General features: G+C 40.8%; 1 protein-coding gene across 2 annotated transcripts in view; it reads left to right on the plus strand.

Moving 5' to 3' along the window:
* The window catches only part of cntnap3 (contactin associated protein family member 3), a 149865-nt gene that overhangs the window by 38389 nt on the left and 89334 nt on the right, over window positions 1–22142 (plus strand). Inside the window, exons 1-4 of one of the 2 annotated variants that reach the window (XM_020053694.3) lie at window positions 9540–9798; window positions 10430–10623; window positions 18507–18654; window positions 19968–20177. In XM_020053694.3, coding sequence (XP_019909253.2) covers window positions 9780–9798; window positions 10430–10623; window positions 18507–18654; window positions 19968–20177 — 571 coding nt within the window. In that variant the 5' untranslated portion in view covers window positions 9540–9779. Of the gene's footprint in view, window positions 1–9539; window positions 9799–10429; window positions 10624–18506; window positions 18655–19967; window positions 20178–22142 lie in introns of those variants that run through there. The other variant, XM_013137048.3, reaches the window with a different exon arrangement.

Genomic DNA, 22142 nt, shown 5'->3' on the forward strand with positions numbered 1-22142 from the left:
CTGTACCGTTCTACTGCATTAGTTCTGAAGTGTTCTGTTGTGCAGTCCCAGAGCAATTCTTCATACACACTGACCTTACCCATGCACCGCTTCAATTTGGGAGTGAAGAATTGCGAAATGATATGGAAACTATTGATTGTAGGATTTCTTTGTACATCCGCAGTTATTTTGAGACAGTTGTTTGGCCGCAGACTGTGGGCTTCTGTGTTGTGTTGCTCGGCGGCTCATTGCGGAGCGGGAGAGAGGGGGCTGGGCTCCCCACAGGACTGTGTGAATGAAGAACATCAAAGGCAGGTTTCAGAAGCAGCAGTTGCGCAGGATCCCAATCCCTTACTGGTGACTTCAGTGAAGCGAGAGGGAGAGAGGAAGGGGGGATAGAGAAGGAAAGAGGGAGCGAGAGAGAGAGAGAGAGAGAGAGAGGGAGAACGAGAGTTATAGAGGGTGGTGGGGAGAGGGATGGAGAAGGAAAGAGAGGGAGAGAGAGAGGGAGGGAGAACGAGAGTTATAGAGGGTGGTTGGGAGAGGGATGGAGAAGGAAAGAGAGGGAGAGAGAGAGGGAGGGAGAACGAGAGTTATAGAGGGTGGTGGGGAGAGGGATGGAGAAGGAAAGAGGGAGAGAGAGGGAGAACGAGAGTTATAGAGGGTGGTGGGGAGAGGGATGGAGAAGGAAAGAGAGGGAGAGAGAGAGGGAGAACGAGAGTTATAGAGGGTGGTGGGGAGAGGGATGGAGAAGGAAAGAGGGAGAGAGAGGGGGAGAACGAGAGTTATAGAGGGTGGTGGGGAGAGGCATGGAGAAGGAAAGAGGGAGAGAGAGAGGGAGAACGAGAGTTATAGAGGGTGGTGGGGAGAGGGATGGAGAAGGAAAGAGGGAGAGAGAGGGGGAGAACGAGAGTTATAGAGGGTGGTGGGGAGAGGGATGGAGAAGGAAAGATGAAGGTGAAGGAGGTTCAAATCCAAAATTCCATTCATCCACTCTAAAAGACATCTCGTAATGTTTTGTGTATTTGTTTCTCTGATGAAGTTTGATGACAAAATATTACAAAAAAGTTGGGACACTGCATAAAATGTAAATAAAAACTGATTGCAATGATGTGCAAATCATTTAAACCCTATATTCAATAGAAAATAGTACAAAGACAACATATCAAATGTTGAAACTGAGACATTTTATTGTTTCTTGAAAAATATATGCCCACTTTGAATTTGATGCCCCAAAATGCAACATTTTAAGAAAAAATTTTCTCAACATAAAATTGCAAAGAGCTTGGGGTCTCATCATCTACTGTACATAATGTAATTAAAAGATTCAGAGAATCTGGAGAAATATCTGTATGCAGAGGACAAGGCCGAAAACCAATATTGCATGGCTGTGATCTTCAGGCCCTCAGACGGCACTGCATTAAAAACAGACACAATCCTGTAGTGGACAGCACTGCATGGGCTCAGGAACACTTCCTGAAAACCATTATCTGTGAACACAGTATGTCGCTGCATCCACAAATACAAGTTAAACAATATCCAGAACCGCCGCCGCCTTCTCTGGGCCCGAGCTCATTTAAGACTGGACTGAGGCGAAGTGCAAAACTGTCCTGTGGTCTGATTAATTAAAATCGTAATTAATTTTTGGGAATCATGGAGACCGCATCCTCTGGACTAAAGAGGAGAGGGACCATCCAACTTCTAATTTGCGCACAGTTCAAAAGTCAGTATCCTTGATGGTATGGGGGTGCATTAGTGTACATGGCATGGGTAACTTGCACATCTGTCAAGGCACCATTAATCCTGAACAATATATGCAGGTTTTAGAGCAACATATGCTGCCATCCGGTCTTTTTCAGGGAAGGCCTTGCTTATTTAAACAAGACAATGCCAAACCACATTCTGCACATATTACAACAGCATGGCTCCATAGTAAAAGAGTCTGGGTGCTAAACTGGCCTGCTTGTAGTCTTGACCTGTCATCCATTGAAAACATTTGGCGCATTATGAAATGAACAATAAGACAAAGGAGACACAGAACTGTTGAGCAGCTGCAATCCTGTATCAAGCAAGAATGGGAATACATTTCTCTTTCAAAACAGCATTTGGTCTCCTTAGTTCCCAAAGAGTATTGTTAAAAGAAGAGGTGATGCAACACAGTGGTAAACATGCACCTGTCCCAACTTTTTTTAAACGTGTTGCTGGCTTCAAATTTAAAATGGGCAAGTATTTTTCCAAAAACAATAACATTTCATATATATACATATACATTATCAGAAATACAAGGTTCATTTACTGAATACAGATGTTTTAGTAGGGGTGTGTGGTTCTCACAGACTGTACCTACAGTATTGTAACACACTGACTCACTCTAGATAGGAATATCTGCTGGATCACAAACCGTCAAATTTAAATTTGCATGTTGATCTCATGATACGGTACTGAGGCATTTTTTGAAATATTTAGAAATATTGACGTTACATTTATACCATTTTCCTTAATTCCATTTGACTGTGTAAAACCTAGCAGCACACTTATTTAGATTGAGGCGGATATAAACATCTTGTCAAATTCATGCCACATGAATATTTATCTTTCTAGAATAGAATCACCTTGCATTATATTTCAAACAAATTCAAGTCTGCCCACGATAAGACCAAAAAAAGAAATCTCTCTCTTTCACAATGTCTTTTATCAATGTCAGTTTCTCTTTCTTTATGCATATGCATAATTTTGTAAAGTATCCCTTAAAATATTCATCCTTTACTCACAGTTTCATTCTATCTAATTTGTAGTTTTGACCTTATCTTATTACAGAAACTTCCAGCAGGCTATGCAAAGGTCAGGTCATGTGTCCTCGAAGCCAGGAGGTCAGCTTGTCTAAATCTTTGGGGGAGACACTGTGTGGGCTGTTAACCTCAATTAGTGTGTAGGCACCTGACCCGCCACAAGGAGTTGCTAGAGCTTGGTGAGACATGGACCTCCCGCCTTTTTATCCTTAAGCGATATAAGGCCAATTGTGCACTGGCCATTGGAGCCTCCCAGCCCTGACCGGGTGCGACACATCCTGAGACTGACTGAACCTAGCAATATGCTATAGCGTCTTAGACCACTAGTACAACTCATGAGGCCAAGACACGCTAAGAAATGTAAAAGGGATTTGTTGGTTAGATGTTTGGTTAGGATGCTGATACAAGCAATGTGTGCTTGCATTTCTGTCACGGTGGTGCTTTATTTGAATGTTTTAAAAGGGGGAGGGTATATCTATTTTGTGGTTCATCCTAGCCTGAAAGCAGAAAATCTGTTGGGAGTAGGAGGGATTCTTAGCAGCGACACATAAGAGGATCTATGCGAATGATTTTCTTCGACTGTGAGACCAAAGCAAACTAAGCTTGTTGTATGCCGCTTCCATGCTGGCTTTGATGCTGGTAACCGTGCACACACTCAGTGCTGGCTTTCCACTATCCCCATCTGAGGTGATCTGGGTGAGTTGGATCAATAGGTGTCTCACACTGTCTACGGTATCATCAGTTTGGTATATTTCCTTGTTCTTGATCATGATGAAACAGTATCAGTCAGGGTGCATGATTTTGATGCTACTGGGGTTCCGGTGGTCTAAGCTAGATGAGCCTGCAAGTGTTTGCATCAGGCCTGCTTCCCTTTTGACCCCCTGTCTTTCCTGAAATGTTTTACCTCTTCAATGAAAAACACAGAAAAATTGCAAAAGGAATGGGTCTGCCCCACACCTCTAAAAATACCTTTAAACAAGTGACGATATATAACTACAACCAGAAGTCACCAACCGTACAACCAAATTTCTGTCTGTAATGAGGCTGTTAACATTTCTCCTAGTTACTCAGTTACCAAGGCATGTCATTGGATGTTTACATGGCAGAGGTTATGTGGTTGAATGGTTGTTTACTTGGTTGCCACTCAACAACCACTCCATTTGACCTTTGACCCCACTCTCTATCCTCTCGGTGAAGGGAGGAGGACCTATCATCACAAAGCGGGGAAACATTGATGCTGAACAGAAAATCAAACGCGCGCGATGACAATACAGTGACGGAAATTGCTTTCCTACATAGCTCAGCACTAGACAACACAATCCCAGCTGTTCTGAGAAAAAAATCAATGAATACATTAATGGATTCGTCTCATTTATCCCCGCCTGCACATATTAACACTCAGCATCCTCCAGCTAGTGTTTCTCAGGGGATATTCGCATTACTGATTCAATTTACTGACAAAATGAACAGTGGTTCTGGAACAATCAAAAGCTTCATAATATTGCCCACCGCTCAGTTCCACTGATACTGTCTCACCAGGCTAGTTTTTTATCGAACATTTTATTTTGGTATTGACAACTATCCCGACAGCTGTCTGACAAAGAACCTGTTCACTGATTATACATAGACAGTAGCAACACGATGACAATGGTTATATGACTGCTGACAGTAGTCTGTCATCCTCAAAATCAAATCAAATTAAAGCTGCCTATATTTTGATCCATGCACATTATATTGTGTCCTCTGACTGTCCTCTGAAGTCTAGTCAATCAACGAATTAGACTCCTAGTACACCGACAATCTATTCCAGTCATGCTGTGATCAGATATGAGACCATGTCCATGTAATCCAATGTGGTGTAGAAACATGAAAGACAGATTGAGATCCAGTCAGGATCAGATTTATTTAAACCACCTCCCCAGGGGGACAAGAAGGCGTTATGGGAGAACCCACTTCAAGACAAGATCTTCCTTTGACGTTTATTTTCTCTCTGTCCCGCTCTCCCATTCTCCCCTCCTCCCAAAAATATGTGGAATTAGTTTACTTACTGTAGTAAAATTTTGTTTATTTTCTCTTCTTTTTTCTTCATTCACCCCAACTCATTTGTTATAAATTCCACCTGCCCACCTGTCTCATTCTGTTTCTTTCCCTCCCTCTCTGTTTTGGACCATCTCCCTCTCTCTCCCTTGCTCCCTCTGTCTCACTTTTTCTTTCCCTCCCTCTTTCTCTCTCTTTATCTTTCTAATTATCTCACTTTCTCATTTTCACTTTCTCATTCCCTCCCTCTCCCAGCATCACTATCTCTGACACTGCCGTATCCCTTTGAATGCAAACACTGTGTTTGATTCTAATTATGAGTTACTCTGTCTCCTTTTGATTGTGGATAAGCAATTCAGACAACTTCAGTTCATCCCTTTGCCAAATGTTAATAGCAGTATTTAACATTTAAATGGTTTCTTTTTCATTTTTCATTGACAGTTGTACATTAAAGTGTCTAATTATATTTAAATAGGCTTTGAAATGACTTTTCGGCTAGGTAATCACTTTCTAAAAGAAGAAATTAGATTTTCAAGCAAAACTTTAAGTGAGGGACCATTCATTGAAATTAACTCTATAAAGGACTTTGGTAATCCCATATTGATCAATTAGTTTGCACAGAGCTCCACTATTACTACAAACAGCCAGACATGTCTATAGGCTGATTATTTTACCTTAACCTGCATCTTAGCCAGATGCCAGCTTGGAAATTCATATCAGCATCGCATTGGCCTAATTATGTCACAGTCAAACCTCCCTAATTCTGCCCAATGTATTCCCTCTGACGATCTGTTCTGTTATTCGTACGGCCGTTATTGGAGGGTTTACGTCGCCCAAGGCACTTCGCCCTCACCATCCCTCGATGCATTATTGATGAGAGTCGTCCATTCATTAGACACGCATCTGTTCTTTGCTGGGAAGGCAGCACGACTTGTCAAAGTCGTGTCAGCAATGATTTCTCCTGCTCTCTTATAAAATTGATAGTGCGGGAAAAGCCAAGCCAGGCAGGACTCTTAACTCATGTGTTTCACTTGGGCTGTGGGATGTGGTACGGCCTTTTAAAGCTCCACTGAGTTGATGTCAAATGTGGTGCAATATGTAGGGAGTAGTTAGCCCTTTCAGATTCACACATTCCCTGCAACAGTAAGAGAACAAATTCCAGAGTTATGTTAACTACCTGATTGGTAAGCCTGTTGTTTATATATTACAGTTCTAAAGACCGAATTAAAAATGTATCAGGGGCCGTATTCACAAAACATTTTATCTTACCACTAGAGGACTAAACAGCACTAAAAGTTCCTAGCTAAGAGTTTCCTCTTAAAATATATTCAACACAATGAACAACACATTGAATGTAGGTCTCAATGTCAGAAGAACATATACAGTGGATATAAAAAGTCTCTTTTAATTGACCTATAATGTGAACAATTCAATTGAAAAACATTTTATATTATAAAATATTTAATTTTTATGTTTGTTGGTGAAGTGACAGCATCTTTGACTAGCTATACTATGATTATAATACCTTTGCGATTAAGTCAAAACCTTTTTAAAAGCTCTGTGTCATTAAGTGTTTCTAAAACACTTAATGACACAGGCAGATTGCCGGCAGCAGCCTTTAGGATTTTTTGTGATTCGGTCTTAATAACTTAGTAGTCCTTTTGACTACTCCTAACTTTTCACAGATTTAGGACATATTTTAGCACTAAAATACAAAAATGTAGGAGTCCTAAAGTTAGGACTGACACGCCCATTTTTTAAGAGTTACTCCTAAATCTTCAAGTTAGGAGCTACTTTTAGCCTTGAGATGTTTTGTGAATACAGCCCCACAACAGATTGGCTTTCAAAATGAAATAATATATTTTTTATGTCTACAGTAACTGGTGAGTCATAGCAGAGTTCTTCTCGATTAGCACCTGATAGCCTAAAGACACTGCCTCACATTACACATTGCAATCAGGAGTTTAAATCCTGAGTGCAGCATACCCACAATGCCTGGTTGTCTTGCTGTCCGAATTGGTTGGGTTGGTGTTGGTCGGACTAGGATTGCCTTACTTTGTTAAAATATAGAAACATCTTGTTGTAGACATGGTTGGTATAGTCTAGATTGTATCCCATATCATGAGATATTTGGAAATACATGGGATGGTTTTTAATAAAGACAACAAAAAAAGAGGATATAGGAGACAAGCAGATCAACTTTTTCATTTCCCTGTCTCATATATTTTTTCTAAAAGAGCGCAGCAGGAGAAATCTGTGTCATAGTAAGTCATTTGGTTGAACTTGCTAGCTAGTTAGCTAAGTAGGCAACGTTGCTGAATTAACAAGGGGACGAGGCTCCATAGTCCCCCCCCCCCCACTTTCTGCCTTGCCTGAGATGTCAAAGAGCTTTAGATAAGTTCCCTGTACAGCTGCCACTGACTGCACACTACTCTCTGTGCGTTCATATTCCACTCACTGTGGTAGCCAACCATGGCACTTTCTGAGCAGTACTTCCAAGAGGGCAAAGCTAATTGAAATCACAACATCATTTGGGTCCCATGTAGCTTGCTTGGTAAGACCTTATAATGCCAGGATTGTAGGGTAAATTCCCACAGGGTACCAGTATGAAAAGGTATTATAACAGGTTTACAAGTAGCAGGTATTTCAGAAATATAACCCAGTTTAGCTACAGCGTGTGTTTATTTGACACTAGGGTGAACTATAACAACATGGTGCACTTTGCCTAGAAAAACTGTTGCAGTCGATTTTATGTGTTGATTTTGGACGTAAGATTGGATCACAATGTTACATTTAGGCCTTCGTTTCAAAAGTAGTAATGACAGTGCTAATAATACAATGATAAAACTATGATGCTAACGGGCAAGAGGAACACAGTGGTGGTTTAATGCCTTGACCCTTCAATAACCTTAATAACCATGCACAGTGGGAGAAGCTGCAGTCCTGTCCTTTTATAGTTTGGGATGCAGGGAGGAAGAGGGGAGATTTCCTTGATTTAAACAGACAGCACCACAGGCTAGATGGGGGAGTACACAAGGACAGGATCCAGGTTTATGTCTCAAATAGCAGCATTTCCTGCCCTTTCGGATACAACCAACCCCAGGTTTATTTTTCAGATTAATTTTGCCCATAAGCCCGTAGGCACACAAGCACTCGGGACATTTTTAAGACCGGGATAAAAAAAACAGACGTATTAATTGCTCGTCAAGGTGATACATGTGAGGTGTAGTTGTACTGTTTCAGTCCACACACACCCACCTACACATACTGCAAGTGTTTTACATGTGAAATGGAATATGTCTTTATTTGCATCTCTCACTCTCCCTGGTGTCAGTCATTATTAACTGCAACCCTAGAAGGGCCTTGCTCAACAGAAGACCCTGACCACAAGGGATTCTGAAGCACTCTAACGGCTGAGCTACCCTGCCAATCCAAAGGACGAGAGATGAGGAGGATTAGAGCTGGAGGCTGATGACACTGCTTCGTAAAACTTTTGACCAGGGCCCGTCTGTGACACACACTCCTTTATTCTGTCTTTTGAAGCTACACTTGCTCTTGGAGCATTGTTCTACTCTTCATTTGCTCTGCATGCTGTCTGTTCCATTGCCAGTTATGAGCATAGTCGACGTGTTTGCTCTCCACTGTGTCAGTGGCAATGTCTGTCTTCTACTGACGCTAAGTACTTATTAAACCTGGCCTTTTGCTGCCTCATGTCCAAAATGCCAACACACACAGGCAGCTTGTTGCCTTCCCCCCAGAACAGACAAGGCAGAATTAGCGGAACTAATACGTGGTTATAGGAACAATGGAGGAGGATAATGAATGTAAACGACGACCTACTACTTCACTTGAAGTTCAGACAGGAAATTAATCATGGCTCAGTATATACATGGGTATGTAGTAATATTTATTTCATTTAGATTGCTGTAGCTTTTCTGTGCCCGGAGGATGTAATTCAATAGAACCGTATACTGGACGTGCTGAAGGATGGTTAGGTAGTTTCCACCCTGGGAAAAGCATGGAGAATCAGCGGATCCTGTTCCTTAAGGTCATTGCTACCAGTTCCTTTTGCGTCAGCTTAGTCATATGACATCATCTTGGTACCAAATGTCAAGTGGCATTTAACCTTGGTGTCTTTGTTTTGGGTATTTAAAAGGCTACGCATGTCGCTGCCTGTATTGAGTAAGACAAACTGCAGCGCAATGGGACCTTCCGGCTGTCAGCTGCGGTTTAAGTCTTTTTCAAGCTAGGCCGTCTTGTGCTGTGTCTTTGTGAAGGGGACCTGATGGAAGCCTGGCCGCCGCCTCCAGACTTCTCTCTCCTCTCGCTCTGTCCATCTGGCATTTGGGGGCTGTCAGGCGGTGATTTGCTCAGACTCAGCACTTTCTGTTTCCCCTCTCTCACGGACATTAGCACACCTCCCGACCTGCCGTTCCTCCTTTCTCATGCTGGTGTCTCCATTTCAGGGCCATTTCATCACCGCTTCTCCTCCTGGTCACGTCTTGCTTTTCCCGGCTCCCTCCCTCCCCCCTGGCGTCTGCAGGGGCCAGAGACCTGTTCCTTTTCAACAACCTGCTGCATTGTTTCATGAGATAACACGCTCAGATGAGGCGTTTTTCTTTTTCTATCCAATTATTGACCGAAGGAAAACCTACTTGATGAGTGTCTATTTTGAGGTTTAATTACGCTGTGTGACTCTTGGAATATGGGTTTAGATTAAGTAGGTCTGTGACTCATGGAAGTCATGGAAATTTGGATGGTTATTGGTCGGTGAAATAGGTGCGGTCATCTTCAATGAACGGCGCTTCCCTGTTTTGCTACTCCGCTCCATAATGGACACCTATGTTTTCAGGTTGGCTTCTGTACTGCAAGGCTGTTTTATTCCTGAATTCCTGGATGGATGCTGCTGCATGTGTTTATTGACCCGTGTTAAAATACTTTTGGAAACTACACTACCATCTAACAGTCTACTGTATGCTGCATGTGTCAACAGGTTTGTTCATTAAAGTTCCCTCTTCAGGAGTACATGGTCCTCCATTTTTAAAAAGACAGTTTTTAACACGTCTCTCGTAATTCTACAATATCTTGTCAGTATCTGTTTGGGGGTACGTTAAAATAGCTTACACATAACCACAATATATATATATATTTTTTTTTTTGCAATTCCTAGGAAAGACTAATAAGAATGTAGGCCTAATGTTCATTTGCATGTGAGCCAAAACATTTTGCAAAACAAAATGTTTGTTGGGGCAAAAATAAGGATTGTTGAAATTAATAAAGGAGTCTTCCTCTTCTACAGTAAAAGGGCTCATTGTAAAACTACATTTTGATATGGCCTCTATATGTTAAACTTGCTATCAATTACTATTATTATTGTTTATCAAAAAGCTACACAGTGGTGGATATTTTGCGTCTTTGTTTCTTTTCACAATAGGTCAATTTCCCAGATGCAGATATATTAAGCCCAGTCCTGCACTGGGCTTAATATAAGCCCAGTCCTGCACAATTCTTAAAAGAGACTCAATGGAGACTTTCCATTCTGTTGTAAACCGGGGAAACCGGAACCTAAAGGGAATTTACAATACGAAGAGCTCCAGTATGTGGCATCGCTTTGTTTTCTACAGGTGCCGGGGGCTGGGCTCCTGTGGAGTCTAATCGGTACCAGTGGTTGGAGGTGGATCTGGGGGAGAGAACAGAGATCACGGCCGTGGCCACCCAGGGACGCTACGGCAGCTCAGACTGGGTCTCCTCCTTCCTCCTCATGTTCAGCGACACGGGACGCAACTGGAGGCAGTACCGCCAGGAGGACAGCATCGGCGTGAGTCCCAGTGGGCATCTTTGAATAGCGTCCATTAATAGGTAGTCACACCAGGAGGACAGTGTAGAGGTCAATGGGCCACCTTAACCAGTTGTAAGTAGTCACCCCAGGAAGACAGAATCCTGTGGCACCCTTTGCCCTGAGCGGTGTGCTATGACTGACCACAGCACCGCTGTGGCAGTGTCTATACCAGGCACCCATGAACTCTTGTTCTGAGGGAGCACAACCACAAGTTGTGCCCGATGCAGTCCACACCAAAAGAGCATGCAGTTCTCTCACCCACCCACAGTTTTAATGGACAAATAAGAAAGTTAATTATCATGTCAAATGTCTGTGCATATTCTCAGGGATCTTGAGGGCTTTTAAAGTCCAGAAACTACTCTCCCTAGCTAGCTAAGTTGATGACAACGACAGTCTACTATCAGTATCAGTCAGAAGTCCTGGTGTGTGATTTTTGTTTCCGCAGACAGGGCTTAGTTTGAGTTTAAGGGATAAGTGTCGGCCCCTCTCTTTCTCTCCCCATGCGAGAAGGTTGGTCAGACAGGGGGCAGGCGTAGAAGGGATTTGCACCTTGACTCTGGGCATGTTTCAAAGAGATGACTGCCTCCAAGAGCAAATTAAATGCTGCTTACTGGGTTTGATCATACAGACACTTTCACATACATCCACATGCAGACATAAACACACACACACACACACAAATGAGATGTACCATACTGAGCTTCCTCAGCAGGGAAACGGTCCGATTTGTTGAGCTTAACACTCCACTTCACCAGGCGCACGACTCATCCTCTCCCTTGAAACAAGCTCAGGGTGCTTCTCCAGAAAGAATGCTAACAATGTCAATTCCACTCTGAGACTGACGAGAAACGTAAAGTTATTAACCAAAAAAAAAAACACTTGTATTATAACGTTATGTTTATAAAATGAAGAAAGAAAAAAAATCCCATCCTCGGAGCTCATTCAGCATTTTAAGTCTCAGTTGAAGTGGGTTTTATTGATTTCCTCTACAATGGGCAGGTGATTGGATGAAGGGAAACAGTCCCCATTACTCTTATGAGAATGGCTCGGATGGCTACTGAATAAGTCTTGTGGTTTATTGATTGCAGCTCACCACACACATTGCTGGAACCACATCTCTCATACCCGACTGACACAATGTCACAGGACTACGCTAGCCAACCTGAAAGCTATGACCCCAACATACAGTACAGTACAGTCTCCCCCAGCAACAACAATAGAAAGACACAGCGGTAATGAGACATTTCACCCTCGTTTTGAAGAGTGAAACGCTAGTTAGTCAGTGTCACCTTGAAGGGCTGGATGGAATAGTGATAAGAATGTCCTGTGGGATGACCCCACTAATGACCCTCTTTAATGAGAACCAGAGGCTGCATCTCAATTGTTCCTTATTGAAATATAAATAATAAATACAGTACTGTAAAAAAATCTTAGACACCTGAAAGTCTAACTAAAGTAATTTATTTGGATAGCAAGTGTTTATTTGTAAAAAAAACATATATATATTACAAACCCGATTCCAAAAAAGTTGGGACAGAATGCAATGATGTGGAAGTTTCACATTTCAATATTTTATTCAGAATACAACATATATGACATATCAAATGTTTAAACTGAGAAAATGTATCACTTTAAGGGAAAAATAAGTTGATTTTAAATTTCATGGCATCAACACATCTCAAAAAAGTTAGGACAAGGCCATGTTTACCACTGTGTGGCATCCCCTCTTCTTTTTATAACAGACTGCAAATGACACCTGGAGACAAGTTGCTCAAGTTTATGAATAGGAATGTTGTCCCATTCTTGTCTAATACAGGCTTCTAGTTGCTCAATTGTCTTAGGTCTTCTTTGTCGCACCTTCCTCTTTATGATGCACCAAATGTTTTCAATGGGTAAATGATCTGGACTGCAGGCTGGCCATTTCAGTACCCGGATCCTTCTTCTATGCAGCCATGACATTGTAATTGATGCAGTATGTGGTCTGGCATTGTCATGTTGGAAAATGCAAGGTCTTCCCTGAAAGAGACAACGTCTGGATGGGAGCATATGTTGTTCTAGAACTTGGATATAACTGTCAGCATTGATGGTGCCTTTCCAGATGTGTAGGCTGCCCATGCCACACGCACTCATGCAACCCCATACCATCAGAGATGCAGGCTTCTGAACTGAGCACTGATAACAACTTGGGTTGTCCTTGTCCTCTTTGGTCCGGATGATATGGCGTCCCAGTTTTCCAAAGTGAACTTCAAATTTTGATTCGTCTGACCACAGAACACTTTTCCACTTTGCCACAGTCCATTTTAAGAGATCCTTGGCCCAGAGAAAATGCCTGCGCTTCTGGATCCTGTTTAGATACGGCTTATTTTTTGACCTATAGAGTTTTAGCCGGCAACGGCGAATGGCACAGTGGATTGTGTTCACCGACAATGTTTCCTGGAAGTATTCCTGAGCCCATGTTGTGATTTCCATTACAGTATCATTCCTGTATGTGATGCAGTGCCGTCTGAGGACCCGAAGATCACGGGCATCCAGTATGGTTTTCCGGCCTTGACCCTTACACACAGAGATTGTTCCAGATTCTCAGAATCTTTGGATGATATTACGCACTTTAGATGATGATAACTTCCAACTCTTTGCAATTTTTCTCTGAGAAACTCCTTTCTGATATTGCTCCACTACTTTTCGCCACAGCATTGGGGTAATTGGTGATCCTTTGCACAACTTGACTTCTGAGAGACACTGCCACTCTGAGAGGCTCTTTTTATACCCAATCATGTTGCCAATTGACATAATAAGTTGCAAATTGGTCCTCCAGCTGTTCCTTATCTGTACATTTAACTTTTTGCTACCTGTCCCAACTTTTTTGGAATGTGTAGCTCTCATGAAATCCAAAATGAGCCAATATTTGGCATGACATTACAAAATGTCTCACTTTCAACATTCGATATGTTATCTCTATTCTATTGTGAATTAAATATAAGTTTATGAGATTTGTGAATTATTCCATTCCTTTTTTACTCACGATTTGTACAGTGTCCCAACTTTTTTGGAATTGGGTTTGTACATTAATTTATTTATAAATATTATATTTATATTTTTGCTTGAAGAAGAGCAAATGTCTCTTACTGACTGAGTGAGTGAGTGACTGACTGACTACCGCTTGTTAAATAGTGTAGTGGTTATGGACGTGGACTGCCATGTGGGTAACTGGGTGTTCGATCCTTGCCACGGACAAAACTAATTATTCATTAGGGTTTGTTCAGGATGGTCAAAAACTTTGCTGGCTACGAGCTTCAGTAGCTACATAATAGTAAGTCTAAAATAAAAATGTTTCTGGTTACATTGCGACTATTTCTGGTGGAGTTTTGAAGTATGCATATGTGTATGCTTTTTGGGGTAATATAGACCACAAACACTTGCGTAGTAAAAGAGGAGGGGTTTCCACGATTCTCTCGTCTTTTCATTTGATGAAAATATTGTTATCGTCACATAAATTGATAGTTATTGTATCATTGTCATTCACGAATGACAGAAAAACCAATATGCCATGAAATGAAATAGCTTTGGCAGTGTAAAGTTAATCTTTAGTTTTGCTAGCATTTGCTACATTTTATGACTATTCCAAGTAGTATTCCAAGGAAATACTAGTAGGCCTACTACTGGCTAATAAGATGTTAAACGGCCATTGGCAAAAGCCATACAGTTCATAGATGCTGGTGGAAGTAAACTTAATAAGAAATGTCAGTTCAACACAATGATTAATGGTGTCTAAATATTCAAACTTGGTGTGATGTTAAAGCGTGACAAAATGATCGAGGCGCAATTTTCTGATTAGCTAGTATGTCCCAATCAGTCCCAATACTGGCTTACTATATACAAAACGGTAACACTTTATTTGAAGGGGTGTGCTTAATAGTGACATGACATTGTCATGATACTGTCATACCCATGACATGACACGTGAAGGAATCATTATGAATGTTTATGAATGTTGTCATTACGTGTCATTTTCTATGCAAGGTTGACATTGTTTGGGGTGTCTTTGTTATGACAACTTGACATTAACTGAGTCAACACAACCTGTCAATGTCTTTGTTATGACAATTTGACATGAACTAAGAAAAGATATCCTGTCAATGTCTTTGTTATGACAACTTGACATTAAACACGACAACATTAGAATAGATTCAACTTTATTGTAATTGAAGTAGTATATTGCAATGAAATTGAATGAGTAGGGTAGCATGTGCAAATGAAATCCAGGGATAGCAGCAATGAGGTTCCCAAGGTAGCCATGTACCTGTAACAGCTGAAAACGTAAAACTTTACAAGGCAGTGTCAGAGTCCAGTAGTACAAAGGGTGGATATTAGCCAGCAGATGGAAAGAAACTGTTCCTGAGCCTGCTGGTGCGGGACCGAAGAGACCTGTACCACCTGCCTGATGGAAGGAGGGCAACAGTTTGTGGTATGGATGTGAAGGGTCCCTGATGATGCCGCACACCCTGTGCAGACACCGCTTGTACTGGAACTCTGCGATGGCTACGGAGCAACCGCCAAACCATGCTGTGGCGCAGTTAGTCAGAAAGTCATAAACATGTCATAGAAGGCCTGATTATCAAACCTGAAGACACTATTTAGCATTATATGTTAGCATTAAATACAACTGTCATATGCGGTTGGTTTTGACCTTGGTTGTCATGAGTGTCATGAATATTTTCCTTGACCTTAACTACAGTGGTACAATTTGGACTGGTCATAAAGATGTCATGACATGTTATAACACTGTCAAAGACATTCATAACAGTGTCGTTAATATTTTCCTTGACCTCACCAACATGGGAACAATTTGGATTTGTCATAAAGATGTCATGAAGTATTTTAACACTGTCAAATGCATTAATATTATTTTTCTTGACCTCAAGTACAGTGGTAAAATTTGAACTTAAGTTTGTCAAATACTGTCATAAAGATTTAATAAAATCTGTCAAATACTTTTAAATACCTTAACAAAAGCAAGAAATGTCCTTTATTGCTTTTGCACAACAAATGTTTCCTCATGCTAATGTTGTTTTTTTACACACAGTTTGTACTGCAATGTTTTAAGGTTGATACAGGACATCCATGTACAGTATTTAGTTCTTTGCATGAACAATAGCCTAAGTAATATAACCTGTTCGTAATATAATCACATTGAAAACATTATTTATAAAGTAGGCTGGATAGTGATAGTTTAACAAATGACCTTAATGTTAACACAAATAGTACATGGCTGAGCAAGTTAGCAAAGTGCTACCCGGAACTGACAAATACTTGACTGGAGCTAGCACAGAGCCAACTGGAGCCAGCTAATAATCACCCGAAGCCAGCTAACAACAAGGAACTAGCTATTTGCTAACCCTTACAGTGCAACGATTGCAAAGTTCCTAAACAATACAGTTACAAAATTCAATTATATAAATCCTAGGGATATTGTCAGGAGTGTTGTTTTCAAAGGAAACAATTCAGTACAGTACAGACTACAGTAACAAATGTGTTTTTTTCAAAGGAATGCACCACCGTCATGGCATTTTACATAGACATGGGTCTCGGTCATAGTTATACAATTACCACGCTTTTCCAACCCTCTACATACAATTTAACAGGCAAGTTATCAAACTGTATCGAAAGGTCCAGTGTACTTTTGTACTTCACCGACCAGGAAAACAGGATAAATGATGAGAAAGACATGGCTTTTCCTTGAAGAGTTACTAGAACGCACAGGTGTTTGGATCGTTAACAGTCCCAACGCAACACGACCACGTCAAACTGCCCCCTATAGGCCAACCGTAGTAAGTGTCCTTCAATATAAAAGTGTCCTTCAAAATTCTCTATCAACCCCGAATGTGACCATACAATTTGTATGCGTCACACCTATTTGAAGACGCAAGTAGCCAGTCTACCTTATTAATAATGGTTACCGCGCTGTAAACATGTTAACATTATTTATATTATCTCTTGAAGAATGTATATTACTTAGCCTATTGTTCATGCAAACCACTAGTTATATGAATGGATGTCGTGCATCAACATTAACAAAATATGTTCCTGCAAAAAACTTTGATATTAACTTGACTTGTTTTTTCACATCATGGAAAGGTCTGCCCAAGACACCATTATAATGGCGTATGGCTAACCAGTGGTGCCACTCCATCATTTTGAGATGAATCTTCAGTGACTCACGGGTGCAATTACCTCTATGACTCCATATTTTCAGTTTGTATTTCTGCCCTGCATGCTCAATATACTGAGTATGAGCACCAGTCTCAGGATCAGCAAAGCTCCTTTTATGGCAGACAGAATACTGGCTAAATAGTTTCTTCAAGTTTGATAATTAGGCCCATGTTTATGACAGGTAATGTTGTCTGGGTTACTGTCATAATGTCATAAAAAAGACACTAGTCATGTTGTCTCAGTTAATGTCAAGTTGTCATAACAAAGACATACCAAACAATGTCAACCTTGCAAAGAAAATGACATAATCAACCGAATGACACCTAATTACAACATTCATAAACATTCAAAATGATTCCTTCATGTATCATGTCATGGTTTTGACAGTATTATGACAGTGCCATGTCACTCGTATGCACACCCCTTCAAATAAAGTGTTATGCGATTGTAGTATGCGATTTGAGGTTCATCCAATGCTTTCGATTTCCTTGTAATTCACATAGCGTGGTGGTTGGCTATTCAATTGTCATTGTTTTCAAAAGCAACAAACCAGCCATGGAGTGATTGGAGTCATTGTTTTCATTACTGTATAGCTATTAGCTAGCCATCTACAGTAAACTATTTTGTTATTTGAATGTAGTGTATAGCATCAACCCTGTTAAACCTGCTGTTGGTTTGGATGTTAGCTAATGTAAGTAACTAGTTTCAAGGTCCATGGAGTTTCGGGTAATTGATTTAACAATGCAGATGTATACTGACACCACATATCTGCACATGTGTAGGTTAGTGGTGTAGTGCTTAAATACACAGTCTGTCACATAGGAGACCCCGGTTCGAATCCAGGGAGGGCCACATAATTCATCCCTTTTAATCGCAGGCCAGCCGAAACTAGGTTTGCCTGGTTCCTTTTCTTGTTTTTTAATGAAAACCCTTGATACCCAAATAAATGGCCTTAGTTCGACTGACAGGTACATCAGACTTTTGCATAGTACTGTATATATTATGGAGAGAAACCGTGAGACAAAGACAGCGACATTGAGAGAAATATTTACGATCAAGCCAGGGAGATGCAGAGAGGACTAGTAGTAATAGGACGCAATACTGTCCTGCTGTATTTACATGTCTTATTAAGCACATATGTTATTAAGCACAGGGTCAGAGAGCTTAATTACACTCATTACTCATAGTACTACTCGATAGCGATAGCTTTTGCCAGCAAACACAAGAAAAAAAAATATCATCAATATTACGTTTCTTATTAATGTATTTATTTACTGTTATCCGGTTTTATTAACTCGGGACAGTTGTATCAAACCACTCTTCCAAACCTGTTTTATCTATATGGCCACATGCACTGCTCAATAAGCAAAGGCAACGCTGTGGGGAACAATTTCCATATTAAAATGCTAGTTTTACCAAACTCTCCTTCATACAGTAGGATGGCTTTGGAAACTACTAGATCTGCAGCATCTAAACAAGGTAAACACTGACATCATCCAATGATAAATCACACGGAAACACTTTATCTGGAGAATCTAAAATAGATAGGTCTGTGGATGTTCAGCAGATGTTCAACCGACTGTGAAAAACATTTCAATTGACTATCCATTAACCTTAACCCTTTCCTCTCTGCGTTCCTGTCTCTCTTGCAGGTGTTCGCTGGGAACAGCAATGCAGACAGTGTGGTCCAGTTCAAACTGCAGGAGCCCGTCTTCGCAAGGTTCATGCGGTTACTCCCTTTAGACTGGAACCCCAACGGAAGGATAGGCCTCAGGCTGGAGGCCTATGGATGCCCTTACAGTAAGTACATCCAGGAGAACATCATTACCTCATTGCATTTAGATTACTCTAACTTTGCTTGTATTGACATCATTGCAAACAGCTTTGCCCCCTGGGTATTTGTCCTATAGATTTTAATTATTTAATGATGCCAGGCAAACAAGGACTGTGGGCGTGAAAACATCCACGCGCTTTTTCTCTAAACCAGCCAACAGAAAATATGCCAAAGCTGAATTTATTTTCTTTTCCATCATTTCTGTTTATAGCGAGCATGTGTCACCCAGACGTATCTATTACTCCCAATAACTCCACAGCTGTGCCTCTGTTCCTCCTGCAGTCCAAAAACCTATCCCTGTTTGTTTAATCAGTCCACTATTGCAGCAGAATGATTTATGACTCACATTCCATACAGTAAATACATGAATTGTTTTTGTTCTGTTTGTAAACAGAATTAGTCAGATGAGACGTTTTAAGGGACGAGAAAGAGGACACAGTGAATGTGTTTTGATGTTGCAAGTTTGGTTTTGAATGATTACACCTGAGAAGAGTTTCACTCACAAAACAATTTCTGTCCAGGAAAAGTTTTTGATTATTTACAGAGAGCTTATCAAGCTTTTGGAATATGACATTACAATACAGGAAGGTATTTGTTTCAGGGATTATACCTGTGCTATACCAATTTATATACATTAATGTATTAAATAATGTGTCTGTAATATTTGTGTCATCATGTAAACAGTTTCCACGTAAAATAAATATGACCAGTAAAACAGTTAATCAACATTTCAATATTCTGTTTGTTTAGGTATTTATGTTCAACACTACAATAAATTACCAACAAAATAGGCTACACACAATAGGTAAGACAAAAGCAAAGGAGCAGATGTGTCAATACCCTCACATTCAAGAGATCTTTAGTCTTTAATCGCAGCTCTTCAATCATTGAAGTGGTTCGAAGTGTGAGGGACAAAGGCTACCCCGCCTCATTAGAAGCAGTTAAGTAAGGAGAAATTAGCTTCTGATCTGAATCTCAGTCAACCAGAATGTGCCGGGTCTATAATGCACATAGCTAATAGCAAATGAAAAGACTGAATACTGCAGTGAGAGTGAATAACCCACTCACGCTTCCCTACCGTCTTCAGCATTCCTCCATGGCTAAATCTGGTTACAATAAAATTATTACATCCAGTTTACAGCTGGAGCTGATATAATTTCAACCAATTTTTCCCCACTGGATTACTGAAAGCCTAAGTTTTTCTGCTGAAAATTTGTCAAATTTGATTGTACTACTGCACCTTACTGTAGAATATTTACTTGTGTATGTGTTTTTGCAGAGTCGGATGTGGCAAGTTTTGATGGCAGCGGCTGCTTACTTTACAGTTTCAGCCCCAAACCCACACCAAATCCAGCTGGCAAAGACATCCTATCTCTGAAGTTCAAAACCCAGCTGAACTCTGGGACACTGATCCACGTAGAGGGAAGACACGACCGCAGCCTCACGCTGGAGCTACACAGAGGAAAGCTCTTACTCCACCTCAGAAAAGGTAGTGCAATAACCTACTGCTACAGTACAGTGAAATATCCCCCTTATCCTACAATGCGTGTTGTTGCACGTTCACAGTACATCGCGCGCTTGGCTGTCGACTCTGCAATTTGTCGATCTGCCTACTGTAGCGAGAGTGATACGTTGACCACTTACTGCGCCGCAGCAGAGCCAAAAAAGAAAATTTGCCCGTCATTAGTAGGACTTAACTTCAGGTGTGGCTGTTGTTGTGGTCGAGCGTGGCTGTCGAAGGTATCAGCATATGGCGCGCCTCTTAGCCTGGCCATCTGTTATGTTCTGCACCTCCCGGCAAGACCTCCCAGCCCAGCCCAGCGCCCTGCTAGCAGGAAAAAGAAGGTCCAGAGAGACACCTCTCTATGTACACAGGAAGGGTTAGTGATGATCTAGTGCACTGTCAGCGCACAGAGCGCTGACCCACACACACGCAGACACAGGACAATTGTTGTCTACAGAATACTATACCTTATATTGTAGCTTTTGGTTTACCGGCTACTGTATTCCTAGTAACAAATTGGGTGATATTTTGCAGAATTTCACCAAAATGCTTTGACCTGAGTTTAAGCAAAACAACTAGACAAATGTTTTAGCCGCCCCTTTTAAGGGCAGGAGTTACCACGGTAATTAAACCAAAAGCACTGGCTGTGTCTATGAGAATTCAAGCCTCTCTTTAGTTTAAATCAGATTTTACTGCAGTAACCTGACTTCTTCGCTAGCAGTTGCAATTTAAACTCAAACTATAACAACAAAGCATGTGAACAGAACTGTAAATATGCTAGACACTCAAAATAACTTTTGAGAAAAAAGAATGATAAAGACATGTTTGTTACAGATAATTGGAGACATGTTAGGTCTAAAATAATTTATGTAGTTGATTTTCGATGGTAATGATAAACCTTAGTAAAAACCTAAGTAAAAAAGACTTGTGAACGACTGACTCTTTCAGTTTCATCGTTCAATTGAACGGTAGTTTTTTTCATTTGAACGACTGGCAGTTGAGTTCTACCCGTGTTTGTAACAGATAAATGGACAAGGTACTGTAGGTGTAAAATAATTGGGCCAATGTAGTTGATATTTTATTGTAATGCTAAACACATGAAATAATACACCAAGCCTTTGCCTAAGTAAACCAGAAAAGGATCCAGGAAAGCCTAGTTCAGCCGGCCCGCAATTAAAAGTGATAAATGTTGTTGTCCTCACTAAATTCGAACCTGGGTCTCCCACATGAGTGGTTGCGTCTTTAACCATTAAACCACAGTGTTTGTTCACTGTCGGTATATCATCTCAACATTAGATCATTTTGTCATGCATTAACATCATGCCAAATTTGAATATTTCACTAGGCACCATTGAGTATTGGGTTAAACTAACTAACGTTTCTTATTAAGTTTACCTCCACCACCAATAGCATCTATGAAATGTATGTCTTTTGCCACTGGCTGTTTTGACAGCTTATTAGCCATGCAGTAATAGGCTTACTAGTATCTAAATTACTACTTGAACGTAACACAACCAAAGCTATTTCATGGCACAAAAAGAACAAATGATTCGAAAGTTTCAAACTTTTACTGAACTTGTCATGGTATGGTGAGCAGCAGCGCCACTGTTCCATACACCCTCAGTTCCCATCACTTACGAACACATCCCGGACATGTTTTCTGTCATATGTCTTTAATCATGCACACCAGGTCCCTATCACACCATTTGAAAGTGTTTCCCCTCTGCTCCCTGCATTTGTGGATCATTATTATTGTTGGATGTCGTTGTGTGTGTGTGTGTGTTGCCATTTGAATGTAAGTTTCTTTAGAGCCATTGTGTACTGTCGTTTTTCTGTTTTAGTCAGCCCTTTTCTTTCGTTATTTTTGTGCTCGGTGTTTGTTTAAATAAAAAATGGTCAACACTGACTACCTTCCGCCTGCGCCTGGTTCCTTGTTCCCACAACACCGTA

Source organism: Esox lucius, chromosome 14 (genome assembly GCF_011004845.1).
Source record: "Esox lucius isolate fEsoLuc1 chromosome 14, fEsoLuc1.pri, whole genome shotgun sequence".
In the NCBI taxonomy this organism is placed as follows: domain Eukaryota; kingdom Metazoa; phylum Chordata; class Actinopteri; order Esociformes; family Esocidae; genus Esox; species Esox lucius.